Source organism: Hyla sarda, chromosome 4 (genome assembly GCF_029499605.1).
Source record: "Hyla sarda isolate aHylSar1 chromosome 4, aHylSar1.hap1, whole genome shotgun sequence".
Classification (NCBI taxonomy): Eukaryota; Metazoa; Chordata; class Amphibia; order Anura; family Hylidae; genus Hyla; species Hyla sarda.
The window spans coordinates 33,011,795-33,036,569 of record NC_079192.1 but is presented as its reverse complement, the minus strand read 5'-3'; the positions used below and the strand labels follow the sequence as shown (position 1 = coordinate 33,036,569).

General features: G+C 41.9%; 1 protein-coding gene and 1 long non-coding RNA gene across 8 annotated transcripts in view; one reads left to right on the top strand and one right to left on the bottom strand.

Moving 5' to 3' along the window:
• LOC130367742 (uncharacterized) overlaps window positions 1-24,775 on the bottom strand; it is a 429,675-nt gene that overhangs the window by 325,630 nt on the left and 79,270 nt on the right. The gene's annotated exons all lie outside the window — the stretch shown is intronic.
• Window positions 1-24,775, top strand: part of NFIX (nuclear factor I X) — a 199,006-nt gene that overhangs the window by 134,268 nt on the left and 39,963 nt on the right. For all 6 annotated transcript variants that reach the window (XM_056570433.1, XM_056570432.1, XM_056570438.1 and 3 more), the window contains one exon: window positions 21,409-21,471. In XM_056570433.1, coding sequence (XP_056426408.1) covers window positions 21,409-21,471 — 63 coding nt within the window. The remainder of the gene's footprint in view (window positions 1-21,408; window positions 21,472-24,775) is intronic.

The following is a 24,775-nucleotide window of genomic DNA, read 5'->3' as shown; positions in this document are numbered from 1 at the left end:
ATGAATGGGACAGTCGCAAAGATTTATGCAACAAATCTGTTGTTTGTGAAATTTCAGCGACATTATCATTCCTAGAGATGAGAAAAGTTACAGTAATTCAATTCAAAAGGAAAAATAGCCAGCACAACAACCTAATACACAGGTGCCCGCTGCTGTGGCAAATACAAAATGTACAAACAAGAAAGTTGAAACAGCACTCTAGGTCAAAAAATTGAGGCTCTCAGCGCACTTGTTGATCAAAATTCGTCATGAACTTCTCGGCTCGGCGGTTGATGACTTTATCCTGCATAAATTAGTTCAGCTTTCAGGTGCCCCGGTGGTTGGAAAAGGTGGATACAGACCTAGGAGAGTCTCCAGCCACCGGAGCATCTGAAAGCTGAACTAATATATGCAGGATAAAGTCATCAACTGCGGAGCCGAGAAGTTTATGACGAATCAAATCACTGTAACTTCGCTCATCTCTAATCATTCCTTTCAATGGAGATCCACGTGTTTGCTGCAGAAAAACAATGCAATGATTTCCTACAAACTTTAAAATGCAAGAGTCTTTAAAAAAAAAACAATGCTAACCAAAACCTGTAGTCGAGTCACGACTTGAGTCTATGATATGGACACAAACACATGTCCATACTACGAATGCTTGAATGTGCCCTAATGGTAAGGTCAAAAATAGAAGATTTGATGCTATAAATTCGGCAGCCGAATTTTAGCACTGTGTAAATATATACCCCGGGCTACCAGATATGACATAATATCAACACTTATTCTTAGTAACAGTATTACCATTATTTTCATCTATTACATTTTTTTAATGGTGACAGCCACTCTCCTCATCATAAATAACGCTTTCTCTCAGGCACTAGGGCAACAAAGATCCGGCAGGGGTGTGTGGGAGGTGCAGAAAATACCGGCCCTGTTACTAATAATACAGATTAATCACAATCTATTTTTTTCACAGTTCCTTTGTAAGTACTGTAGAAATATAAGTTGGTGTAAAGGAAAATATCACTCAAAATATTTTTCAGGTCAGAACAGAAAGGAAATGAGTAATATTTAGTTTTTTTAGTATACTCACCCAGTTTCAACCAATAATTTTTTTTATTTTTATTTTTTAAAGCAACCTCTTAAGGAAATCTCTGTATTTAAATATGTTATCTTTATGGCAGCAAATAACAAAAACTGTGTTAATTTATTACAGAAATTTCTGCATTCCTGTTTTTTTTTTTTTTTTTCATGCAGTGGTCTTTAATTTACAATTTGCTATTTTTAAAAAAGTTTTATGAAGTAATTTTGTCAGTTTTGGTAGACTTGCGCATTATTATTATAATAAATTATGCGCATTTCCGTGTAAGACTCACGGTTAGTAGACTGGAACGCTGGAGGTAGTAGATACGCTGGACCTGTGTGGCTGACGTGGGCCGTGCCAGGGAGTGGAATCTAAGGTGCCACTGGTTTTCACCAGAGCCCGCAGCAAGGTGGATGTCTTGCTGCGGCAGGTGGCACCCAGGTCGGTACCCCTGGCACGACTCGACCACACAGGCGGCCGAGAAGTTTCGAGGCACGGGAAGCATACGGCAACTTGTGGTCAGGATAGCAGACAGTCAGGGCAGGCAGCACAGGTGCGTAGTCAGGGTCGAAGCAGAAGGTCAGTAGGCAGGTGGCACATGGTCAGGTCACGGAACAAAGGTCAGAAACACTGCAAGGCAAGACTAAATAACGCTTTCTCTCAGGCACTAGGGCAACAAAGATCCGGCAGGGGTGTGTGGGAGGTGCAGAAAATTATAACTGTGGAACAGGTGTAAACCATAATTATGGGCGCACTGGCCCTTTAAATCTTAGAGCTGAGAGATAGAGGAAGCAGCAGAGGACAGAGGTGAGTGACAGGCTGAGATTCGCATGCGGGCGCATCCCGCAATGCGAATCCCAGCCCCGCCGGCTGGGGATGGGAGAGGGGGGAATGTGCTCACGGCCAGCGTGTCTGGCCGGAGCACAAAGTGTGACAGTCTGCCCAAAAAACTGCAACAAAAGTGCCTTAAAAAATAACATACAAAGCAACTCAGTGTTAAATCTTCCCCAATGTCTTGTCGATAGCTTTTGTTGGTAAGATATGTATTTATCAAGGCTTTCAGACACACCATCACTGACAGCAACATGAGGGTCACAAACTTCTGGTACAGAAGGGCAGAACAGATAGTAATGGAACCCCTGTCACAGTTTCTTAAAGAACAAGAAACATAGGACTATTTTAGACTATTCTGCTGATAAATTACTGTTCAGTATAAATACAGACATCACCACGAACATTGAATCTGTAATTGTAGTGACATAAAGTAATAGTAGGCCTTTGGTCAGAGACATCTCTTTTCAAAGCGTCACAAATGATCTCATGCCCAACCACTTGACTGCAATGTGGACACATACATATATATATATATATATATATTTTTTTTTAAATGCTGTAGCTTTTGTCGCTGTGTTTTGTTAATTCTATTTTTACTCAAGCTGGGATTGGATTCAAATGAATTGTGAACTATAAAGAAAGGACTAAGGCTAGGTTTCCATTTGGTTTTTAACAACCCCCCCCCCCCCCCTCTCCCACTCTCCCACACACACGCACCAAAAAACAACAACGTGATCGGTTTTGTGCCTTTTTTTCTTTTTTTAATAATGGGTTTTAGTCACATGGTGTATTTGTGTATTTATGGTATTTTTTTTGCTCCCATAAACTTCTATGGGAAAGAAATGGCAGAATTTTTTGTCCAAAAAAAAAAAAAAAAAGGCCACAGTGTCAATATACTGTGATTTTGGAAAAATGCCACTCAGCCTAAAACTCCTGAAAAATGCCAAATATGAGGGAAAAAGGAAAAAAAAACAAGTGGGTATAGCATGTCATAAATTCCTACTGACTTGCGTCTAACGTCTGGCAGCAGCGTTTGTTCACCAAAAATGCAGTGCGGCATTGGGTGTTATTGAAAAAAAAACAAGTTAAAATTTAGAAATGGATCCATTTCTGACTTTGACTCAAAAAAAAACAACATAGAAAAACAGTTTAAAAAAAAAAAATAAAAAAAAAATAAAAATGCTGTGCGTGACACCGGCCTAAAGAAGAACACTGGCGCTCAGCTATTTGGGTCACGTGTCAGGATTGGAGCCAGTACCAAGAGCATAACATTTTGTTTCAAATTATGTTAAATTTCATGATGAATTCCTGCCAAAATATCTGCAGCAAATCTGCAATATGTGACTTTATTGACTATATTACTAGTAGAGATGAGCGAACTTACAGTAAATTCGATTCGTCACGAACTTCTCGGCTCGGCAGTTGATGACTTTTCCTGCATAAGTTAGTTCAGCTTTCTGGTGCTCCGGTGGGCTGGAAAAGGTGGATACAGTCCTAGGAAAGAGTCTCCTAGGACTGTATCCACCTTTTCCAGCCCACGGGAGCACCGGAAAGCTGAACTAATTTCTGCAGGAAAAGCCATCAGCTGCCGAGCTGAGAAGTTCGTGACGAATCGAATTTACTGTAAGTTCGCTCATCTCTAATTACTACCTTAGAACAACATACTAGTAGTCACTATCTCCACTACACTATAACTCCCAACATGTCTTCAACTGCCTAAGCCAGTGTTTCCCAACCAGGGTGCCTCCAGCTGTTGCAAAAACTACAACTCCCAGCATGCCCGGACAGCCGAAGGCTGTCCGGGCATGCTGGGAGTTGTAGTTTTGCAACAGCTGGAGGCACCCTGGTTGGGAAACACTGGCCTAAGCCTATAGCTGGAAGTCTGCCCCTGCTCACGTTGGCAGCAAGAGGGAGGGAGCCTGCACCAGCTGCAATATGTCTAGGGTGTGCTTGGAGGACAGACGTATGAATCGGGTTTATTTAATTATCTGAAAATAGCAATTTGATAGTTGTCACCCACTTATTAGCAGAAAGACAATCCAAAAGGGTACACGATCTGTGTGTGTATCAGCATGTACGTACACACTGCTGTGACTGATATAACACATAGTAGCAAGAATATTCTTTTTTTTTAATTAATTTTTTAGCTATGGGTCCATAAATGTAGTGGATTCTAATTAGTGATGAGCGAACTTACAGTAAATTCGATTCGTCACGAACTTCTCGGCTCGGCGGTTGCTGACTTTTTCTGCATAAATTAGTTCAGCTTTCCGGTGCTCCGGTGGATACAGTCTCCTAGGACTGTATCCACCTTTTCCAGCCCACCGGAGCACCTGAAAGCTGAACTAATTTAAGCAGGAAAAGTCAGCAACCGCCGAGCCGAGAAGTTCGTGACGAATCGAATTTACTGTAAGTTCGCTCATCTCTAATTCTAATGTATGAAAGAGCATATGGTGGAATGTCTTCTAATGTATAATCTAATTGAGAAAGCAAAGGTTATGGTCTCCAATTTGCACATTGGGGGAGTCAAGGGGCATCTAAAAAGTTTATTGCAAACCTGAGGGCAGTTGTAAAGCTGTTGTCATCATATGTTGTAGCATCGCATATATTTCTATGGGAAACAGCTACCTGGGCAGGTTCTATCACGGCGATGACTAGTGCCAAAAATCATAGTTTGCTAAAGCTTCGGACAACAATCACCCATCACAGGGTTACACTGTAACAAATCATCCCCGTAGGCGGTAGCAGAGTCGGATGCAACTGTGACAGTTTTCCTTTTTTAGTTGTCTTTATTTTCTATTAGAGAAAAATAATGAATAAGCAAAAATAAACAAATAACAAATTAATTACAAAATAACATGGAATTACACCATGGGGCACATTTATAAAAACTGGCAGTGGTCTGGATTAGATAGTGAAAGTGGCACAAGCATGTTCAGCATATTTTTTTTTTTTTAAAGCATCTAGTTGTTTTTTTTCATGATTATTTTTTTTTTAGAGTTTTAGTTTTTCCCGTGTTTAACAGATTTTAGTTTGGGGGTGTGGTCAAATTCACATTCCATATTTATAAAGCGCATGAGATTTTTTTCTGAAAAAAAAAACTGTCGGGTGGCAAACAGGTCAGAACAGGCACATATTATAGAAAGGGCTTTGTAAAGGAGGATGAAGTTAAAGAACGCAGCAATATATTTACTTTGCTACATTTTTAAGGTTTTAGTAAGCATGCTCTAACCTGCCAACAATTCTCATAATCCGTGCACCAACTGCATGTCCAGTACATTTTGCCCAGATAACTTGTAGTTTACAGAAGTGTCTATTCATATGCAATTTCCTAAAATATTTTTATTTATTGATTAGCGTTCTTTAAAGGGGTATTCCAGGAAAAAACTTTATATATATATCTCAACTGGCTCCAGAAAGTTAAAGGGTACCTCTCATCAAAAAAACTTTTGATATATTATAGATTAATGTATGCAGAATAACTTTACAATTGCATGTTATTAAAAAATATGCTTCTTTCTATTTAATTTTCCACTTTGAAGAAATGACCACTAGGGGTCTCCCTACCAGTCCTGGCAGCAAGCATTTCAGACTCATGCTGGAGTCCTAAACACTACGAGCTGCCAGTCTGCTTTGTTCACAAAGGAGAACACTCAGAGCTGCCAGCCTGCTTTGTTCACAGCCTGTTTGGCTGTGAACAAAGCAGGCTGGCAGCTCTGAATGTTTAGGACTCCAGCATGAGTCAGAATTGCTTGCTGACAGGCCTGATCGGGAAAAATACAATAGAAAGAAGCATATTTTTCATTAACATGCTATTGTAAAGTTATTCAACATTCGTTAATCTAAAATATATCAAAAGTTTATTTGATGACAGGTACCCTTTAAACAGATTTGTAAATGACTTCTATTAAAAAATCTTAATCCTTTCAATAATTATCAGCTGCTGAAGTTGAGTTGTTGTTTTCTGTCTGGCAACAGTGCACTCTGCTGACCTCTCTGCTTATCTCGGGAACTGCACAGTTTAGAAGAGGTTTGCTATGGGGATTTGCTTCTAAACTGGGTGGTTCCCGAGACACGTGTCATCAGAGAGCACTTAGACAGAAAAGAACAACTCAACTTCAGCAGCTCATAAGTACTGAAAGGATTAAGATTTTTTAATAGAAGTAATTTACAAATCTGTTTAACTTTCTGGAGCCAGTTGATATAAAAAAAAAAATAACCCCATGAATACCCCTTTAAGGCCTCATTGTCACTATTGTATTACGACTACTGCACAAACTCCATGTTTGCCCAGCCATAATACAGTGGCTATAGAAGTCTATGGTGCCATGTTGTACTACTATAATCTTTTGATCCTGTACAGAAGTGTTTTCCAACCAGGGAAACTCCAGCTGTTGCAAAATTACAACTCCCAGTATGCCTTTGGCTGTCCGAGCATGCTGGGAGTTGTAGATTTGCTACTGTTTTTGGCATTGTAAGTGCGAAACACTGTCATATAGACACATACATAGTTTCTTTTCTATAGAATTTGGTTCTTTGGATACCTTATTACAGATATCTCCAGTATACAGTGTAGTATGGGGCAACATGAACTGGCACATGACATGCCTGCATCGCCCAGAAGATGGAAATTCTTTAGAGGAAAAAAAAACCACAGCATTTTCACACCAAAATCTGCAGCAGCAAATCTGAAGCAAAATGTGTGGATTTGTTGCTGAAGCGAATCCAAATTTTTTTTAACAAATGCAGATAATGCTGCTAAGCCGCAAAATTTCTAAAGCAAAATAAGCAGATTTAGGTTCGGTTATCTGCCGCGGAAAGCCGGACTCCAGCCTCCGCAGAGAAAAATTGACATGCGGAATTCATTAGGATCATTATGGGGGAGATTTATCAAAACCCAGGGCCTGTAGTCCTGTAGGAACTCATGGGAATGGAGTCCCTGCACTTCCCATTAGCAGGAGTCCTGCAGGACCAGCCCTTAAAGGGGTACTCCGCCCCTATCCAAACTATAGGGAATAAGATGTCTGATCGCGGGGGTTCTGCTGCTGGGGACCCCCCGCGATCTAGGCTGCGGCACCCCAGACATCCGGTGCACAGAGCGAACTTCGCTCTGTGCCGGATGACTGGTGATGCAGGGCAGAGGCTCGTGACTTCACAGTAATGCCCCCTTAATGCAAGTCTATGGGGGGGGGGCGTGACGGCCGTCACGCCCCCTCCCATAGACTTGCATTGAGGGGCCATGACAACACGGGCCTCTGGCGCTGCACCCAACGCTCTAACCGAGAAGCAGGGAGAATGTGGGGGTCCCCAGCGGTGGGGGTCCCTTATACTTTGGATAGTGTAAAAGATGTCTAGTACCCCTTTAAGTGGAAATCTTGGGTGAGTTCCCACACTTTTTTCCCCAGGACTTGACCCCTGTCAAAACCTGTCCAGAGGAAAAGCAACCAATCAAACAGCTGATTCAAGCAGATCGCTTCCTTCATTGATATCAAATGATAGGTTGCTATGGGCAACTGCACCACCCTTTCTCTACATACGTTTTAATAAACTACCCCTTTGTGTGAATTCAATAGTAAATCGGTTTTGGTTGTGAGAACACAGCCTTTTTGGTTGATCATGCCCCTTTTATGGCCAACCACTCCATTTTTTCGGGTTTGTAGGTTTATTTTGGCGCATTGCACAACAAGTTCTGGCACACTTGGAATTTGGGGCACAATGCGCCAAATTTTGGCACACAACCTAACAAAAGCAGATGGGGATAACAATAGTAAATCAGGGCCAGGGTATGCCTAGCAATCGGTTTTAATTTGCTAGTAAACTGGGCTGCAAGTGATACGTTTTCCTGCAGCATCACCACAGGGGAAAGAAATGACACAGAACCCACTGAAATCACTGGCTGTGTAAATGCATGGATGTATCAGATCTTACACAGTAAGGCTGGGTTCACATATATCAGGCGTCCAGCATACTTTCCCTTCGGCGTGAACTGGAGGAAAACTGGTGGTAGAACTGTTCCCATTTATTTGAATGGGATAGTTCACAATCACCCAGTGTCTCAATTTTAACGCCGGATGGTTGTCCGCTGTCCATAAACCATGGACGTCGGATGTTACACAACTGATGACAACTTGTCATCAGTTGTGGCATCAGTTACATGTAGATCTAGGCTGAGTTCACCTATGCCGGATGCCAGACATATGTGAACCCAGCCTGACAAGGAAACCAAATACACCTCCATGTAGCCGATAGATGCTGTTTTGTGAACTTGTAGTTTTGCAACACACTTGTTTGGAAACACTGCTTTAGTGTGACATCTTAGGCTGCATTCACATCTTGGTTTTATACTACGGGTGCCGGATCCAGCTGGGGAGGGGCAAACCGGGCTCTCCCATACCCCAGCCAAATTAGCGCTGAAATCCATTCACTTTAATGAGCCGACCGGAGTCAAACGGTGACTCTGGTCGGCTCATTTTTGACCCGTATCCAGTTTTGTGACCGGACCTAGAACCGTAGTATACTACGGTTTTAAGTCCGGTCACAAAACTGGATACAGGTCAAAAATTTGCCGTTTGACTCCGGTCGCCTCATTAAAGTGAATGGATTTCTTCGCTGGACTGGCTGGGGTACGGTAGAGCCCGGTTTGCCCCTCCCCCAGACGGATCCGGCACCCGTACTGTAAAACAGAGGATAAATGAATAATGAAATACATATGATAAAGCCGTAATAGTCACAAAAGCGTATTTGCACGTACACCCACTGGCCTTTAGTACTAGTACAAAACCAGGCATATATGTTCCTTCTGGCACCTTTATACACATATAAAAAGCAGCACAGCTAGGAAAAGTATTTGAGAATATCATGTTTTGCCTCCCTCTGGTGTGGGCCAGTGAAACTACACAACGCAGGTTCAAAATCTACATTTTGTGTCATTTATAGGGATTGAAATAACTACTTCTAGTGATAAAGGAAAGAAGGGAGAAAGACACAGCTAATATATTAAGAAGGAAAGGACAATAGACAGATATAGATGAGAGGAAACAAAACTGAAGTTTAAGATGCTGAAAGGCTATAGCTGTTTTTTTCTTCATCAGTGTGCCTCCAGCTGTTGCAAAACTACAACTCCCAGCATTCCGGGCATGCTGGGAGTCGTAGTTTTGCAACAGCTGGAGGCAAACTTGTTTGGAAACACTGCTATACAGGATCAGAGGATAATAGTAGGACAACATAGCACTATAGACTTCTATAGCCACTGTATTATAGCTGGAATAGAGGCTGTAGGGGAGGGAAACAGTCAGTAAGGCATGGAAGACATGAAGGAAAGACAAAGCATAAGAATGAGAAAAGAGACACAAATAAGAAGAAAGACAGAAGAGTGAGTCATGACAACCAGAGGGGTAAAATAAAGTTGCAGCGACCGTAGATAATCGGAAAGCCGGAAAAAGGCGGCCAACTTACACAATTTGTGCAGCTCCCTTTGACATTAATGGGACTCGCATGAACAGAGTAGAACTGTGAGATATGATGTTTGAGTAACTCCAGGAGATATATAAACAGCATAGATAGATACTGTAGATAGATATGAGATAGATAGATATGAGATAGATAGAAAGATATGAGATAGATAGATATGGGATAGATATGAGATAGATAGATACTGTAGATAGATATGAGATAGATAGATATGAGATAGATAGAAAGATATGAGATAGATATGAGATAGATAGAAAGATATGAGATAGATATGAGATAGATAGAAATATATGAGATAGATATGACATAGATAGATAGATATGAGATAGATATGACATAGATAGATAGATAGATAGATATGAGATAGATAGATAGATAGATAGATAGGAGATAGATAGATAGATATGAGATAGATAGGAGATAGATAGATAGGAGATAGATAGATAGATATGAGATAGATAGATAGAAGATAGATAGAGATGAGATAGATAGATATGAGATAGATAGATAGAAGATAGATAGATATGAGATAGATAGATAGATATGAGATAGATAGATATGATATAGATAGATAGATATGAGATAGATAGATATGAGATAGATAGATAAATATGAGATAGATAGATATGTGATAGATAGATATGGGATAGATAGATATGAGATAGATAGATATGATATAGATAGATAGATATGAGATAGATATGAGATAGATAGATAAATATGAGATAGATAGATATGTGATAGATAGATAGATAAATATGAGATAGATAGATATGTGATAGATAGATATGGGATAGATAGATAGATATGAGGGATATATAGATATATAGATAGATAGATAGAGATGAGATAGATAGATATGAGATAGATAGATAGATATGAGATATGGGATAGATAGATAGATAGATAGATAGATAGATAGATATGAGGGATATATAGATAGATAGATAGAGATGAGATAGATAGATATGAGATAGATAGATAGATATGAGATAGATAGATAGATAGATATGAGATAGATAGATAGATAGATATGAGATAGATAGATATGAAATAGATATGAGATAGATAGATATGATATAGATAGATAGATATGAGATAGATAGATATGATATGAGATAGATAGATAAATATGAGATAGATAGATATGTGATAGATAGATAGATAAATATGAGATAGATAGATATGGGATAGATAGATAGATAGATAGATAGATAGATATGAGGGATATATAGATATATAGATAGATAGATAGATATGATATAGAGACAGAGATAGATATGATGTAAAAGTAGAGATCAGTATAGGAGAAGTTGGAAATATCAGAGAATGCAGCACAAACCAGAAAATCTGAGTATAAAATAGAAACAGTCTCTTAGAAGTAGAACGTCCCTTTCCTTGTATCTCCTCACTCTCACCGCTCCCCTCCCTCGCTCAGTCTTAGTCACACAGGGTTAAACAAAATGAATCTTGGCCTCTTGCCAAACAGATGCAGAACTGGATCTACACCAACACTTCACATTCAGTGCATTTTATTTATACCCGTCACTGAATCACCACTAGGGAGTATTCAGTAATACTATTTACTACAGCAACTGACACTTATATACAGGGATAAGGTCATCTTGGTCTGCAGAGCTTATGCTCAAATGTGGTCAAAGAACTGGGGGAGTTCATATTAAGGAATGATGATGATGATGATGATGATGATGATGAAAACTTTCACTGTAGAACTTCTAAGCTCTAAAGGGGATGTTCTGCTTTAGACCCCCTCATTTAATATTCTATTATTGGTGTAGGATCTATGCATTGCTTTATTTTTCTATTGAATACTATAGCCTCTTAGGCAAACATGGCTACCTAAACACAGTCAGTCCCTTTCCAAACTATAGGCGTCCTCATCACTAAGAGACCAGCAATATTACAATGGACTTCCCAAACCACAGAAACACTCCACGAACCCTTGGGCAGCCATTTGTATACAAGAGGAAGATTGAATAAGATAAAACTAGGCTAAGCAACTTACAGAATACAAGAAAAGATAAACATGACAGATATACAGCTATTAAACAAAACAAAAGGTAATAGCCTCAAGCTTTAATGTCACTGTCATTGTAAAACAAGAAATACCCCCAAACAATAAAGACGGGGGGGAATGCATTTGGCATCCTTTATTGTCTTCTTTCATTTCCCAAATATCAGGGCATAGGCCAGGAATGGCGGTGGTGGGGGGAGCAGGCTGAGGGGCCACAGCTGCAGCCCAGATTTGTTCAGTAATAAGAGCATCAGGTGCAGAACTTACCTCCCCTTTCACCAACCCTTGCCAACATAGCCATCTGTGGGCAGCTCATGAGCCCAACAATTTCTGATCTCCCATGCATTCTGAGCCCTGTAGTCCCCATCGTTATACGTCTGCTGTCACATGCTGTGTTTTTCTCTGCACGCAGAGTTCGGTGGGGGGAATGTAAAGCAATTCATGTTTTGTATATTGATCCTTTTTTCCATGTTTGACTCCTCATGTATTGGTGGAACCATATTTTTGTCATCTGATTTTGACAGATGGCTCCAGAGCTGCCTCTGTGTTCTTCAATCCCAACGATTATGGCGCCTTACAGACCCTGTTTTTAAAGGGGTACTCCCGTGGAAACCTTTTTTTTTTTTTTTTTAATGAACTGGTGCCAGAAAGTTAAACAAATTTGTAAATCACTTCTATTAAAAAATCTTAATCCTTCCAGTACTTTTTAGGAGCAGTACACTAAAGAGAAATACAAAAAAGAAATTAATTTCCTGTGATGTCCTGACCACAGTGCTCTCTGCTGACCTCTGCTGTCCATTTTAGGAACTAACCAGAACAGGAGAAAATCCCCATAGCAAACATATGCTGCTCTGGGCAGTTCCTAAAATGGACAGCAGAGGTCAGCAGAGAGCACTGTGGTCAGGACATCACAGGAAATGCATTTCTTTTTTGTATTTCTCTTTAGTATACAGCCCCTAAAAAGTACTGGAAGGATTAAGATGTTTTTAATAGAAGTGATTTACAAATCTGTTTAACTTTCTGGCACCAGTTTATTTAAAAAAAAAAAGTTTTCCACGGGAGTACCCCTTTAAGGGTAAACAAGAAACCAACTTATTAGATTAATCCTGCTCGATTTTTCGTTTTCCCTGAAGAAAAGCAGAGGCTTCTGGCAATCATCAGGAAGTGACAGGTAAATGGAGGGATCAGGGCCGATATGTACTCAAATGTCTATGGCGAACGTTAGACCTGAAAACATATATGGTATATGCCAAATGCATTCCCCCCTGTCTTTATTGTTTGGGGGTATTTCTTGTTTTACAATGACAGTGACATTAAAGCTTGAGGCTATTACCTTTTATTATCTCTCAGCAGCTCTAGTTACTGTATTGGGAGACAACTCTGAATCCAAGCTGTAGAATTCTCTTTTTTTAGCCAACCATCGAAGATGGCAAAATATGTAGATAAGTTGTGGAATAACACAAGTCTACACATATTTATATATATAGGATCATTTGATGTATGTATAAGTATTATATACCCCGTATTTTTCGCCATATAAGACGCTCCGGCATATAAGACGCACCCAATTTTAAAGCATGAAAATCTAGAAAAAAAAAGATTCTGAACCTTCAACCTGCGGACCTCCAGATGTTGCAAAACTACAACTCCCGGCATGCCCGGACAGCCGTTGGCTGTCCGGGCATGCCGGGAGTTGTAGTTTTGCAACATCTGGAGGTCCGCAGGTTGAAGACCACTGGTATAGGAGGTAATACTCACGTGTCCCCGCCGCTCCGGACCTGTCACCGCTGCCCTGGATGTCGCCCTCCATCGCTGTCGCCGCGTCCCTGGGGTGTCCCCGTAGCTCCGGAACGTCTCTGCTGCCGGGTATCCTCGCTCTCCGTCGCTGCCATCACGTCGCTATGCACGTCGCTACGCACGCCGCTACTATTGGATGACGGGACGGCGTACGCGACTGAGAGCAACGGCCATGCAGGGGATCCCGGCACGGAGCAGACACCGAGGAGGCGGGTAAGGTCCCTCCCGGTGTCCTGTAAGCTGTTCGGGACAGCGCAATTTCACCGCGGCGGTCCCGAACAGCACGACTGGCAGCCGGGTTAGTGTCACTTTCGCTTCAGACGCGGCAGTCAGCTTTGGTCGCCGCGTCTGAAGGGTTAATACAGGGCATCACCGCGATCGGTGATGTCCTGTATTAGCCGCGGGTCCCGGCTGTTGATGGCCGCAGGGACCGCCACGATAGGACAGGTTTTAAGGTGTATTTGCCGTATAAGGGTGCGTTTTTGTTGTACAGTTCCCTTATACGGTTTCAAGTTAAAAACCATATGGAACTGTATAGAAAACCGTATGCATTGACTTAACATTGTAAACCTTATGTCAAACGCATCATCCAGCTTAGTCCGTTTTGCATCTCATACAATTTTGTCCAGTTTTTTACCCGTATCCAAAACTGTAGTCGACCACGTTTCTTGGTCCAGGTGAAAAACCGTATTAAACTGTATACAGTTTTTTTTAACATGGGAGTCAATGGGAACCGTACAGAACTGTATGTGCGTACGGTTCCATCAGGTTTTCACCATACGGTTTTTGACTTTGCTCAGTTTTTTTCTTGGAATTTCAATCAAACAAGTGAAACTTTATTCAAAATGGAGTGAAAAGTTAAAAACGTATAAGTTTTTTTCCTAAAAAACGGATGCAACCGGATATCATTTTTCAAACAGTATACGGTTTTCAACCGTATATGGGTTAAAATTTGTACACACTTTTTGATACAGTTTAGTCAGGTTTTGAGGAATCCGTTTTTCATCAAAAACCTGATACAGGAACTGTATTGCAAAAACTTGGTGTGCATGCAGCCTAAGACGCGTCTCATACGGCGAAAAATACGGTACATAGATGGCTCTTTGGAATACTTAAAAGCAAAAACTTTCTAAAACTCATTGGTCTCAGCAGTGGAAATATGGCAAAAAGTTATCACGGGGCAGGGCATGTGGAGGTATAAGGGCTATGTTCACCCGGTGGGATTTCTGTAATTCTGCTCAAAATCTGTTCTGCAAAGCTGGCTGTGGATTTTTTGCAGTATTGTGGAGTTTGTGCAGAATTTATTCAGAATTTCTGTGCCCTCAACGCGCAGATTCTAGCTGGAATTCCCATTTACTTTAATGGGGTTCTGCGCAGAATTCAAAACTATTGAGAATAGGTTCACACAGCAGAATTTCCATGCAGAAATTCAGCTCAGAATTTCCGCTAAATTGCCTGCACATTGAATTAAAGGGGTACTCCGGTGGAAAACTTTTTTTTTTTTAAATCAACTTGTGCAGAAAGTTATACAGATTTGTAAATTACTTCTATTACAAAATCTTAATCCTTCCAGTACTTATTAGCGGCTGTATACTACAAAGGAAATTCTTTTCTTTTGCGATTTCTTTTCTGTCACAACCACAGTGCTCTCTGCTGACACCTCTGTCCATTTTAGGAACTGTCCAGAGCAGCGTATGTTTGCTATGAGGATTTTCTCCTACTGTGGACAGTTCCTGACATGGACAGAGGTGTCAGCAGAGAGCACTGTGGTTGTGACAGAAAAGATATCGAAAAAGAAAATTACTACATCTGTTGCATGCAGCCGCTAATAAGTACTGGAAGGATTAAGATTTTTTAATAGAAGTAATTTACAAATCTGTTTAACTTACTGGCATCAGTTGATTTTAAAAAAAGTTTTCCACTGGAGTACCCCTTTAAATGGGGATTCCACTGTTCCATTTCTCTGTCCGATTCCGGATTTTGCAAAAACATTGAATATGTCTTAAAATTATGTGGAATTCTGGGTGTCATTACATCTGTGTGCTGAGCACACTGACATTCTGCTCAAATTTCGCAAAACTGCAAAAAATTCCGCAGCCAACTTTGCAGAATGGAATTTGAGCAAAATCAAAGAATTTCTACAGGTTCAATGTTTTTTGCAGAATAGGGAATGCAGAATTTCTGCTGCAGAATCCCCATTCAACAATGGCCCTGATTTATCAACATGTGTGAGAGAAAGACTGGAGAGATTTTGCCCACAGCAGCCAATCACAACTCAGCTTTCACTTTACCAAAGATCTTAAAGGGGCACTCCGGCGCTAAGACATCTTATCTTATCCCCTATCCAAAGGATAGGGGATAAGATGCCTGATCGCGGGGATCCCACCGCTGGGGACCCCCGTGATCTTGCACGCAGCACCCCATTAGAATCAGTCCCCGGAGCACGTTCGCTCCGTGTCTGATTACTGGCGATCACGGGGCCGGAGCATTGTGACATCACGGCCCTGCACCCGTGTGACGACACGCTCCGCCCCCTCAATGCAAGCCTATGGGAGGGGGCGTGACATAAGCTGCATGTAAGATCACGGGGGTCCCCCGCGATCAGGCATCTTATCCCCTATCCTTTGGATAGGGCATAAGATGTCTTAGCGCCGGAGTACCCCTTTAAGGGAGGAATTCTGAGCTGTGATTGGTTGTTGTGGACAAATCTCTCCAGTTTTTTTCTTCTTTTTCCAGCAAATTCTGCTCAGAAATTCTGCCGTGTGAAAATAGCCTAGTTTTAACCTATATAGGATTTTAAGGTCCCATCACATAGGATCTAACAGAAAAAAAAATTAAAATGAGTAGAAGTAGGACATCTCAATGTTCGGCTTCCATCGCAGATTTTGTCGTATTTGACAGAAAGAACAGCTCTGCGTGAAAGGCTATTTCTCTGGTAAAACAACAGACGCCATGATGGAACCTTAACAGACTTCATTATAAATCAATAGGGTCTGCCGAGCGAGGCTGGTGTGATGGCTTTGGCGCTCCGTAATTTTCAGTTTCTGTTCTTATGAAGGCTGAATGTCAATGGAACCATAATAATATGATTTTAAAAAAAAATAGTATTTTCGATTGGTTTAACTTGAATTTAACACTAAATAAACAGCAGTGGTCTCCAACTTTCCAGTTGCAAAACTACAACTCCCAGCATGCCCGGACAGCCAGCGGCTGTCCGGGCATGCTGGGAGTTGTAGTTTTGCAACTGGAAAGCTCTGCTATACATATACTATGTCATAAAACTGATTGTAGAAGCTATAATCCCCTCTGATACTCTAGTAGAATACCCGCTCATTGACTGTAATTTCCTTTTTTTTTTTTTTTTCTATTTTTATGAATTTATTTTATTTTTTTTTTTTACATTAGTGTGTAAGAGGATTTACAATATACAAGACGGGTATTGGAAATAAGGATGAATTATCCTTTAATAAATAAAATATCCATTAATGTAAGATGGCCAAATAGACTTTAGCATCTCCAGGTACGATGCTAAAGTTTCCGACTGTATGTGCAGGATGAAGCGTTATCACTTCCCGGAGGTGAAATCGCACCTAGATTACCAGCTACATTCCTTCTGCTGATTTGTAATATGCAAATCCTCGCTTACATACAGTAGCGTCTTTTTGTCTCTGTATTCAGCCGAATCCTATCAGTGCAGAACCCTATAATATGTAGAAGCCTTTCACATATACTGTGTTGGGATGTGTTGATTTGATTGCACACGCACAATAATGGCCATCTTGTTCCTTGTCTCTGGTCCCCATTCGCTGTGTGTGTGCCAGCTCAGGGGAGTTCAGCATGAGGGGAGGTGGGTAGATAATCCGCATCGTGTGTGAGGGGCAGCTCCCGGCTCTGATTTATCAGCTGGAGCCACAGATAAGATGATGGAGGAGACCTAGAGGCTCGGCAGCCCTTGGGGGCTTCGGGGAAGGGAGGAGGTGAGGATGAGGCTGGCACAGGGACAGGGGGTGAGGAAGATGGGAATATAGGACCCATTGTTGCCAGCAACATCTGAATGTGATGAACACTAAAAAGCTACACTGATAAGATAGATAGGACACAAAGACCAGACCGGCTCTCAGCTACTACTTTCCCAGGCCCTGAAACAAGACCCCCATATACCGTTCTAAAACTGTGTCTGTTTTGTTGTCCTATATATCAGCAAGCAGCACTGTTCTACAACCCCACATCATTTTGTCCTATCTTCACTGTACACTTCAATGAGAAAAGAGGATAGCGCAGCACTGTGCACGACTGTGACTTTGAATTTGGCGCTGGAATACCTTTACAGAGCGCCTCTTCTCCCCGCAGCCTATAACTGTGAGTTAGGAGATGAAACTCCCTGTTCCATCGCCATAGAACCCGTCTCCAGCATAATGGGAATGTACGGTGCCGGGTCTTGCTGGAGACGGGTGCTATGGGGACGAAGCAGAAAAATCTGTCTCGAAAGCGGGGAGCAGGGAGAACGGGTGCTCAATAAAGGTATTCCAGCACCAAATTCAGAAAAATTTAGAATGGTTTAAATGAAGAATGAATTAAACAGTGGAGGTACGCTAAAGGGAATGCACATAAGGGAATATAAGAATCAGGCATTCAGAATTTGAATGCGTGCTCCTTTCGTTCTCAAAGTAGATAAGCGGCTGTCAGAGGAGTTTGGCTGCGGCTTTTCTCCGTCTCATGCACCAGCCGTGAGCGCAGTAGCCCTGTGTCCCCAGCGGGGCCGGGATTCGCATTGCGGGACGCACCCGCATGCGAATCCCGGCCCGTCACTTACCCACATCCACTCCTGCTGCTTTGTCTCAGCCACGGCGCGCGCGTCCCTGTCCCTTAGGGTGCTCATTGCCTAAGAGAAAGCGTTCCCATTGCCTGTTTTGCCTACCCGTGTTAACAGACTTCCTTGCTACATTTTTTGACTACGAACTTTTGCCGCCTACCTTGACCTTCTGCTACATAGACTACGCCTCTGTCATACCCTCCTGTACCTCGCCTTGCCCAGTATCTGTGTGGTCGAGCCGTATCGGGGGTAGTGAGCTGGGTGCCGCCTGCCGCAGAAAATCCATCCTGCTTTGCGTTGGGCTCTGGTAAAGACCAGCGGCACTTTAGACTCCGCTCCTTGATACGGTCAGAGTCATCAGCCACACAGGTAGAGGATCCACTACCTGCTCCGTGACATCCGCATCCAGGTACGTGACACATGTGTATGGGAAGGATAGGAGGAATAACTGTGTCCTGAACAAATGATCAGTTGACAGCTATACAAGGTGTATGGGCACAGAGGCGTAACTTGTAGTGTCGGGACCCTGTGTCTACTGTGCTACATTTATTATAGTGTTTTTTTCCTATGGGGTAGAGGGGCCTATGGGCTCCCTCAGGTACCAGAGCCCCAGAGCGACTGCCATCTCTGCCCCCCATATAGTTACGCCCCTGTGTGGGCATCTTTAGCACCCCACAGGTATCACTTTGTCATTTTGGGACTCCCAACTTTTTTTTTTAATAGCTGTGATAATTGTAAATAATAATAAAAAGTAGCTTTTATTTCTTTGGCGCCATCAATGAATGCCGATCTATATGCTGCATGATACATGGACATGGGGATGCATTTTAAGGGAGATAAAACAGTCATTAATTCACTGAACTTTGGTGCTGTCCTTTTAGTAAAGTCTAAAAAGTGATCTTGTATGCATTCTATTTCAGTACTATAAGTTAGCAGTAGAGAGATTGTGCCATTTTCTTTCCTTGGAAGATGGGACTTTCAATTGGTATATAAAATCCACTGGATCTCCACTAGATCCTAATATGGTGTAGGTAACAAATTCATTAAGTTGAAGACAAGACGACTAGAAGAACGTGATATTTCTTTCCGTGCTGTCACATTTAAAAAATTACGCACAAGTGGTGTTAGGTGAGCGAGAGTACTTGTTCTCCTCTATAAATGTGTTTATCAGACAAGAAAGCCACCAGCTCTGCTTTCATTCTAGATGTATAAGAGTTTGTTTATTTTACTTGTTAACCTGGCTTTTTGTAGATATGTTTGATTTCTTTTTGACTCTGTATCCCTAATCTCGCCTCTCCGTCTTATTCCCGAGGACCGTCAGCCAGCCCTAAAATGGCTGCCAAGTTTTAAAATGGCTGCCAGCAATTCACAACAGTTCTGTGATATTTCTCCTCTATATCCTGCCCTCTCTCTCTCTCCAACCAACCATTAATAATAAAAAAGAATGTGTTATCGACAGTTTAAAGCACCCTTATGTGAACTGAAAGAGAAAAATATAAACAAATTACTGCAAAAGATGAAATTGTGCAAAGGGAAAAAAGATGCCCTTTCCTCGAAAAAAATAAATATATATATATACTAGAGGAAAGATGAAGCTTTCCAAGCCAGATGGGAATCTTGGCCCTTGTATAAACAGAGAATATGGAAAGGTTTTGCAGGTCAAAAGAGGCAATGAATGACGCATAATGTAATATAGATTTACATATTTATGAGATAGATAATAGACCGATATAAGATATTAGATAGATAGATGATAAGCATAAGATAGATAAACATAGATATCAGATAGATAGCACTTGTATCACACCCCTCCCCTACTCTTCTCTACAAACTATGACTCCTGCCCACTGCTGGTGTGTGCTACTGGTCTGGGTTCTCCGACTTTGGGATGATCTTAAAGGAATCCTCTATTGGATAATAATTCAGACTCCACCTTCCCAAGTCTTACATAGCAATCTATTACTCCCCCGTAATTACTACATTTCCCCATTTGGGATAATAAATGTGTTACTAGGTTGTCATTTTTTGGTCTCCATTAGAAGTCTTATTTCCTTGTTTTGGAAATGATCAGACTTACATTTTTGATGGAATACCTCATGGCGTAAATAATCAATTCTCTAGATGATATTTGGAGCCCCTAAAACATCTTCTGATTCTTCTTTGACTACAAACCAGCGATAATTATGTGGTGTCCCGGTACCGTATGGTATACCGTACCTTGTATGGTGGTCCCCAAAGTCACAGTTACTCCGATTCAGTAGCATCCTCCTGGTGGGATAACCCCTAGTTGCCTCTTCCTTATTTAATTTTATGGTGTTTATATGTATAAGTATTTATATATTTAATTGTCTGTATAGTGTCGCAGGACCTTAGGTCACATGATTAAGGTTAATTCTAGTAAGGTATGTTGAAGGGCCTTCCTAGGTCACGTGTGTGGTCACATGGTTAGACCATAATCCTTTGTAAAGTGAATGACAGATGGTATGGACCAATGAGCTCAAGGCCAGCCCCTGCCCATATAAGGGAGCTGCCAGCCAATCCTCGCTCTCTTGTGATCCTCTCTTGTTCCTGTACTGCAAAGCAAGCAGCATTCTCTCTTGGGTTCCGAACTAGCAGAGAGAGAGAAGTGATCCATGCAACTTACAAAGACAAGCTTAGGCCTCAAGCCTGCCAGCCTCAGCCTGAATCTAATCGTGAGTTTAAATATCAATCCCAGCTAAAGCTAGCGTGACTACTGGACAAGCATATACAGGAGGAGCCCTCACCCTGGCATCACGAGTGATAAGGGTTAAACAAGCACCCTTTAGTTACCGCACAGCTACACCCCATATACCCTACACCCCCTGCTACCACACTTATTTCTGACAAAGAATATTGTGGCCGAAACGTTGCAGATAGGGGAACCAATATAACACAACTTTCATGCTCTCTGCTTGACCTTGGCATTCCATAATGTATATATGATGTTTTAATCTGTTTTGTTACACATTGGGTAGTTCACCTAAAATGGAAGGTCTAGTATCCTGTATTTTTAGGTCAGCGTTTCCCAACCAGGGTGCCTCCAGCTGTTGCAAAACTATACCTTGTAGTTTTGCAACAGCTGACAGCACTATGGTTGACAAACTTCTGCTCTCGGTACTGAGCTGCTGTATTCTACATCTATATATGATCAATGTTAAGGCATGTTCTATTTAATGTGTCCACATTTTTACACTAAAAATATAATTGATCCCATATAAGTGATATATATATATATATATATATATATATATGAAGTAAATACATATATAACACATGCATATCAGTATTTGAATGTATATATGCAATATTTTGAATAAAATATTACATTATATAACAGTAATATATTAACGTTCTTCTTGTTTTTGCCTACAGATTCTGGGCAGTCAGATAACACAAACCAGCAGACAGAGGTGGACATAAAGCCTCCTCCAAATGGTAAGTGCCTCTATACCATTCACAAGACCATTCATTCTGTTATACCAAATAACAAAAAACAGTACTACATATAGTAAACCAGACTGTGAGAAATGCAGGCTTTCCCTCTAGCCAACACCATTTATATCTATAGGACCACATTTGTACACAAGGCATAAATGGTAAAAAAAAAAAAAGTCCTTTGCCAAGCCCACTCTGTTAAAGTGTACCCGTCAGATCCAACAAAAATTTTTTTTTTTTCAATATATCACTCAGTACCTAATCCTGACCATGTACATCAAATTTTTATGTGTCTCACACCTTTATTTATTTTTTTATTACACTTTTAATTTAGCTCACTAGTCTGAATTCCTCTCAAAGGGAGGAGGCGTGGCCTCACTGTGCAGGTCTCCGCCCCCTCCCTCAGTATGCTGTCTGCTCACATCTCCCCTAGCATTAGCAAAACTACAACTCCCAGCTTGTCCTCACTTACAGTAGCGGGACACAAGCTGACAGTGGGAGGATTTTTCCTCCAGCTCTGAGCCCTGCGCTCACACCTGTCAATCAAGGAAGTGTGTCCATGACATAGGTGATGACGCATGGACACAGCAGGACTAGTATATGTCCAGGTAGGGGGGGCAGTTGTTTGACTGGCTTTTTCTATATGAAATACTGAAAATGTTCTAATGAAAGCAATTGCAAAACCTATTGGTTTTAAATGCTTTACAAAATATCAAAAGTTTTTGTATCTGACAGTGCCCATTTAACTCTACAATATCAACAAATAAATCAATCTGCATTTCACCAGTACAGACCATCAGCCTTTATTATAATACAGTATAACATTTGACACCACTGGTTTCCATAGAAGTGTCAGGATCCAGCATACCAAAACAGGTGATAGGGAGGCCAAATAGGGAGGCTCTAGGCTCTGTTCACATCTGCATTTTCAATTGCAGATTCATCATAGGAAAAGAAACCTGAAAATGAAGTGCCATATTCGTCCCAACACTGACTTATAGTGGGATCAGTTTAGTTACACATGCAGTGTCCATCAGTGGCGTAGCGTGGGTTGTCAGCACCCGGGGCAAGGCAAGTAATTTGCGCCCCCTAACCCGTGGATTTTAGCACTCGAGTCTCTTCCACTAGATTAGTTAAAGAAGCCCTTACCCCCTTACATGTATTGTTTGTTATGAAAATACTGATGTAATTAAAGTAAAATGCATCTAAATACAAGTTTATTTTCAAACACTTTATTGAGTGCAAATATGCATTACACATTCTCCACATTTTCAGCAGGTCTATGAATACAAATCTACAAATGTAGTAACCTAGCATGGGCCGCGCTATTATATGTCGTCTCACAACCATCGAAAACGACAAAAAATATCAAGAACAAAAACTAAACATCAAAATGGAACCAAACCCTGGAGATGATCCAAGGCACATGACAGGGGGTATTATAAGTAAGCGGCAAATGTCAGGGGGGCATTATATGTGCATTATATGGGCACATGACAGGGGGCCCCCACATATATTGCCCCCTGACATGTGCCCCTCACATATAATGCCCCCCTGTCATGTGCCCCCACATATAATGCCCCCCTGACATGTGACCCTGACTTATAATGTCCCCTGTCCAGTGCCCCTCACATATAATGCCCCATTTCCTGTGCCCCCCTGACATGTGCCCTTCACATATAATGCCCCCCTGACATGTGCCCCTCACATATAATGCCCCCTGAGGGGACAGGACAGGGGGCATTATATGTGAAGGGCACATGTCAGGGGGGGCATTATATGTGAGGGGCACAGGACATAGGGTATTATATATGAGGGGCACATGACAGGGGGGGTCCTGTGATGTGCCCCCACATATAATGCCCCCCTGACATGTGCCCCTTACTCATCATTTGCCCCTCTCACTTATAATTTGCTCCCCCCTCCCCTTTCTCAAGCCCGTCACCTTTCTCCCACGCTGCGGCTGCTCCATTCCTGCAGTCAGTGAGAGCCGTGGGGACGTGATCTCCGGGCGCCGGCGCGATGATGTGATTGGCTCTCACTGACTGCAGTGGCGTGATAGCAAGGTGACGGGCGTGAGAAAGGGGTGGTGGAGCGGGACAGCCGACAGCTCCCGCTCCACCATGCGATAGTTCAGGAAGAGGGGCAACAATCTCGGGGGGGGGGGGGGGGGGGGGGGGGGGCAATTGCCCCGTTCCCCCCCCCCCCTGGATCCGCCACTGCCTCCACAGTGGGCGGCGACCCGGAGACTCGGATCGGATTTGCACAGCCAGCACTGCAGAGAGAGTGAGTGGGCCAGGCAGGGGCAGAGAGCTGCGAGCGCGCCCCCCCCCCCCAGATGTTGCGCCCGGTGCGGCCGGCACCCCCCACGCTATGCCTCTGGTGTCCATCGTTTTGATAGGATCGATAGTGGCAAAAGGAGCCTCCGAGTCAGATATGAGTCTTTAAAGAAATATGAATTAAAACATGAAGCATTAAATAAGGATTTTTTAAATTTTATTTAGAAAATATAGTTTAGTACAGAATCAAAAAATTATTTCGGTACTCATTTTTTACTTACTTAGTTAATATGTGGGATATTAAAAAAAATTAATTAATGGGTGGAAACAACCAACTAAATAGCCACTAAAGAAGGAAAGCTGGCACTGCTCACTGGTAGTAACATGCGCGGGAGATTAACTCTTTACCGAGCAATGGACTCCGCATCACTAACTGACAACTGTCCCGTATAGCTGGTGCTCAATCTGAGGCAGTCAAAGAGATCCAAATGAAGTAAGAAACAAGAAGATGGCACTCACCATGATACAGGGTCACTTTATTCTTCAGTTGTGCATAGACACAGACATGTTAGAGGATCGTGCAGACAGTGGGGAGTGTGCGGAACGTTTCGTGCGTGATGACACACTTCCTCTAGCTGACGCGAGCCTTCGAAATGCGTTGTCTCATAGACGACAATGCATTTCCAAGCGGAATCCGCAGAAAGAAAAGACAGGCCAGGGAAATTCCGCAGTGTGTACAGTGAAGCAAAATCCCATTGAAAACCCGTTGCAGTGTAATGTTGTCCATTCGGAATTTTTTGTGATATTCCGTCGTGTGAATATACCTCAGAGTTCCTGTGTCATAGTGTCAAGAGCATAACATATTAGCATTTGGGAGTATTCTATTACATAGAAATCGGTGTCAAGTATAATTGTGAAACTGTAATCCCTTAATGGGATAAAGACAAAAATTTTTGGGTACATTACATAAAAAAAGACCTAAACACATTAGGTATTCAGAAGAATTAATTTACCAGGATATTCAG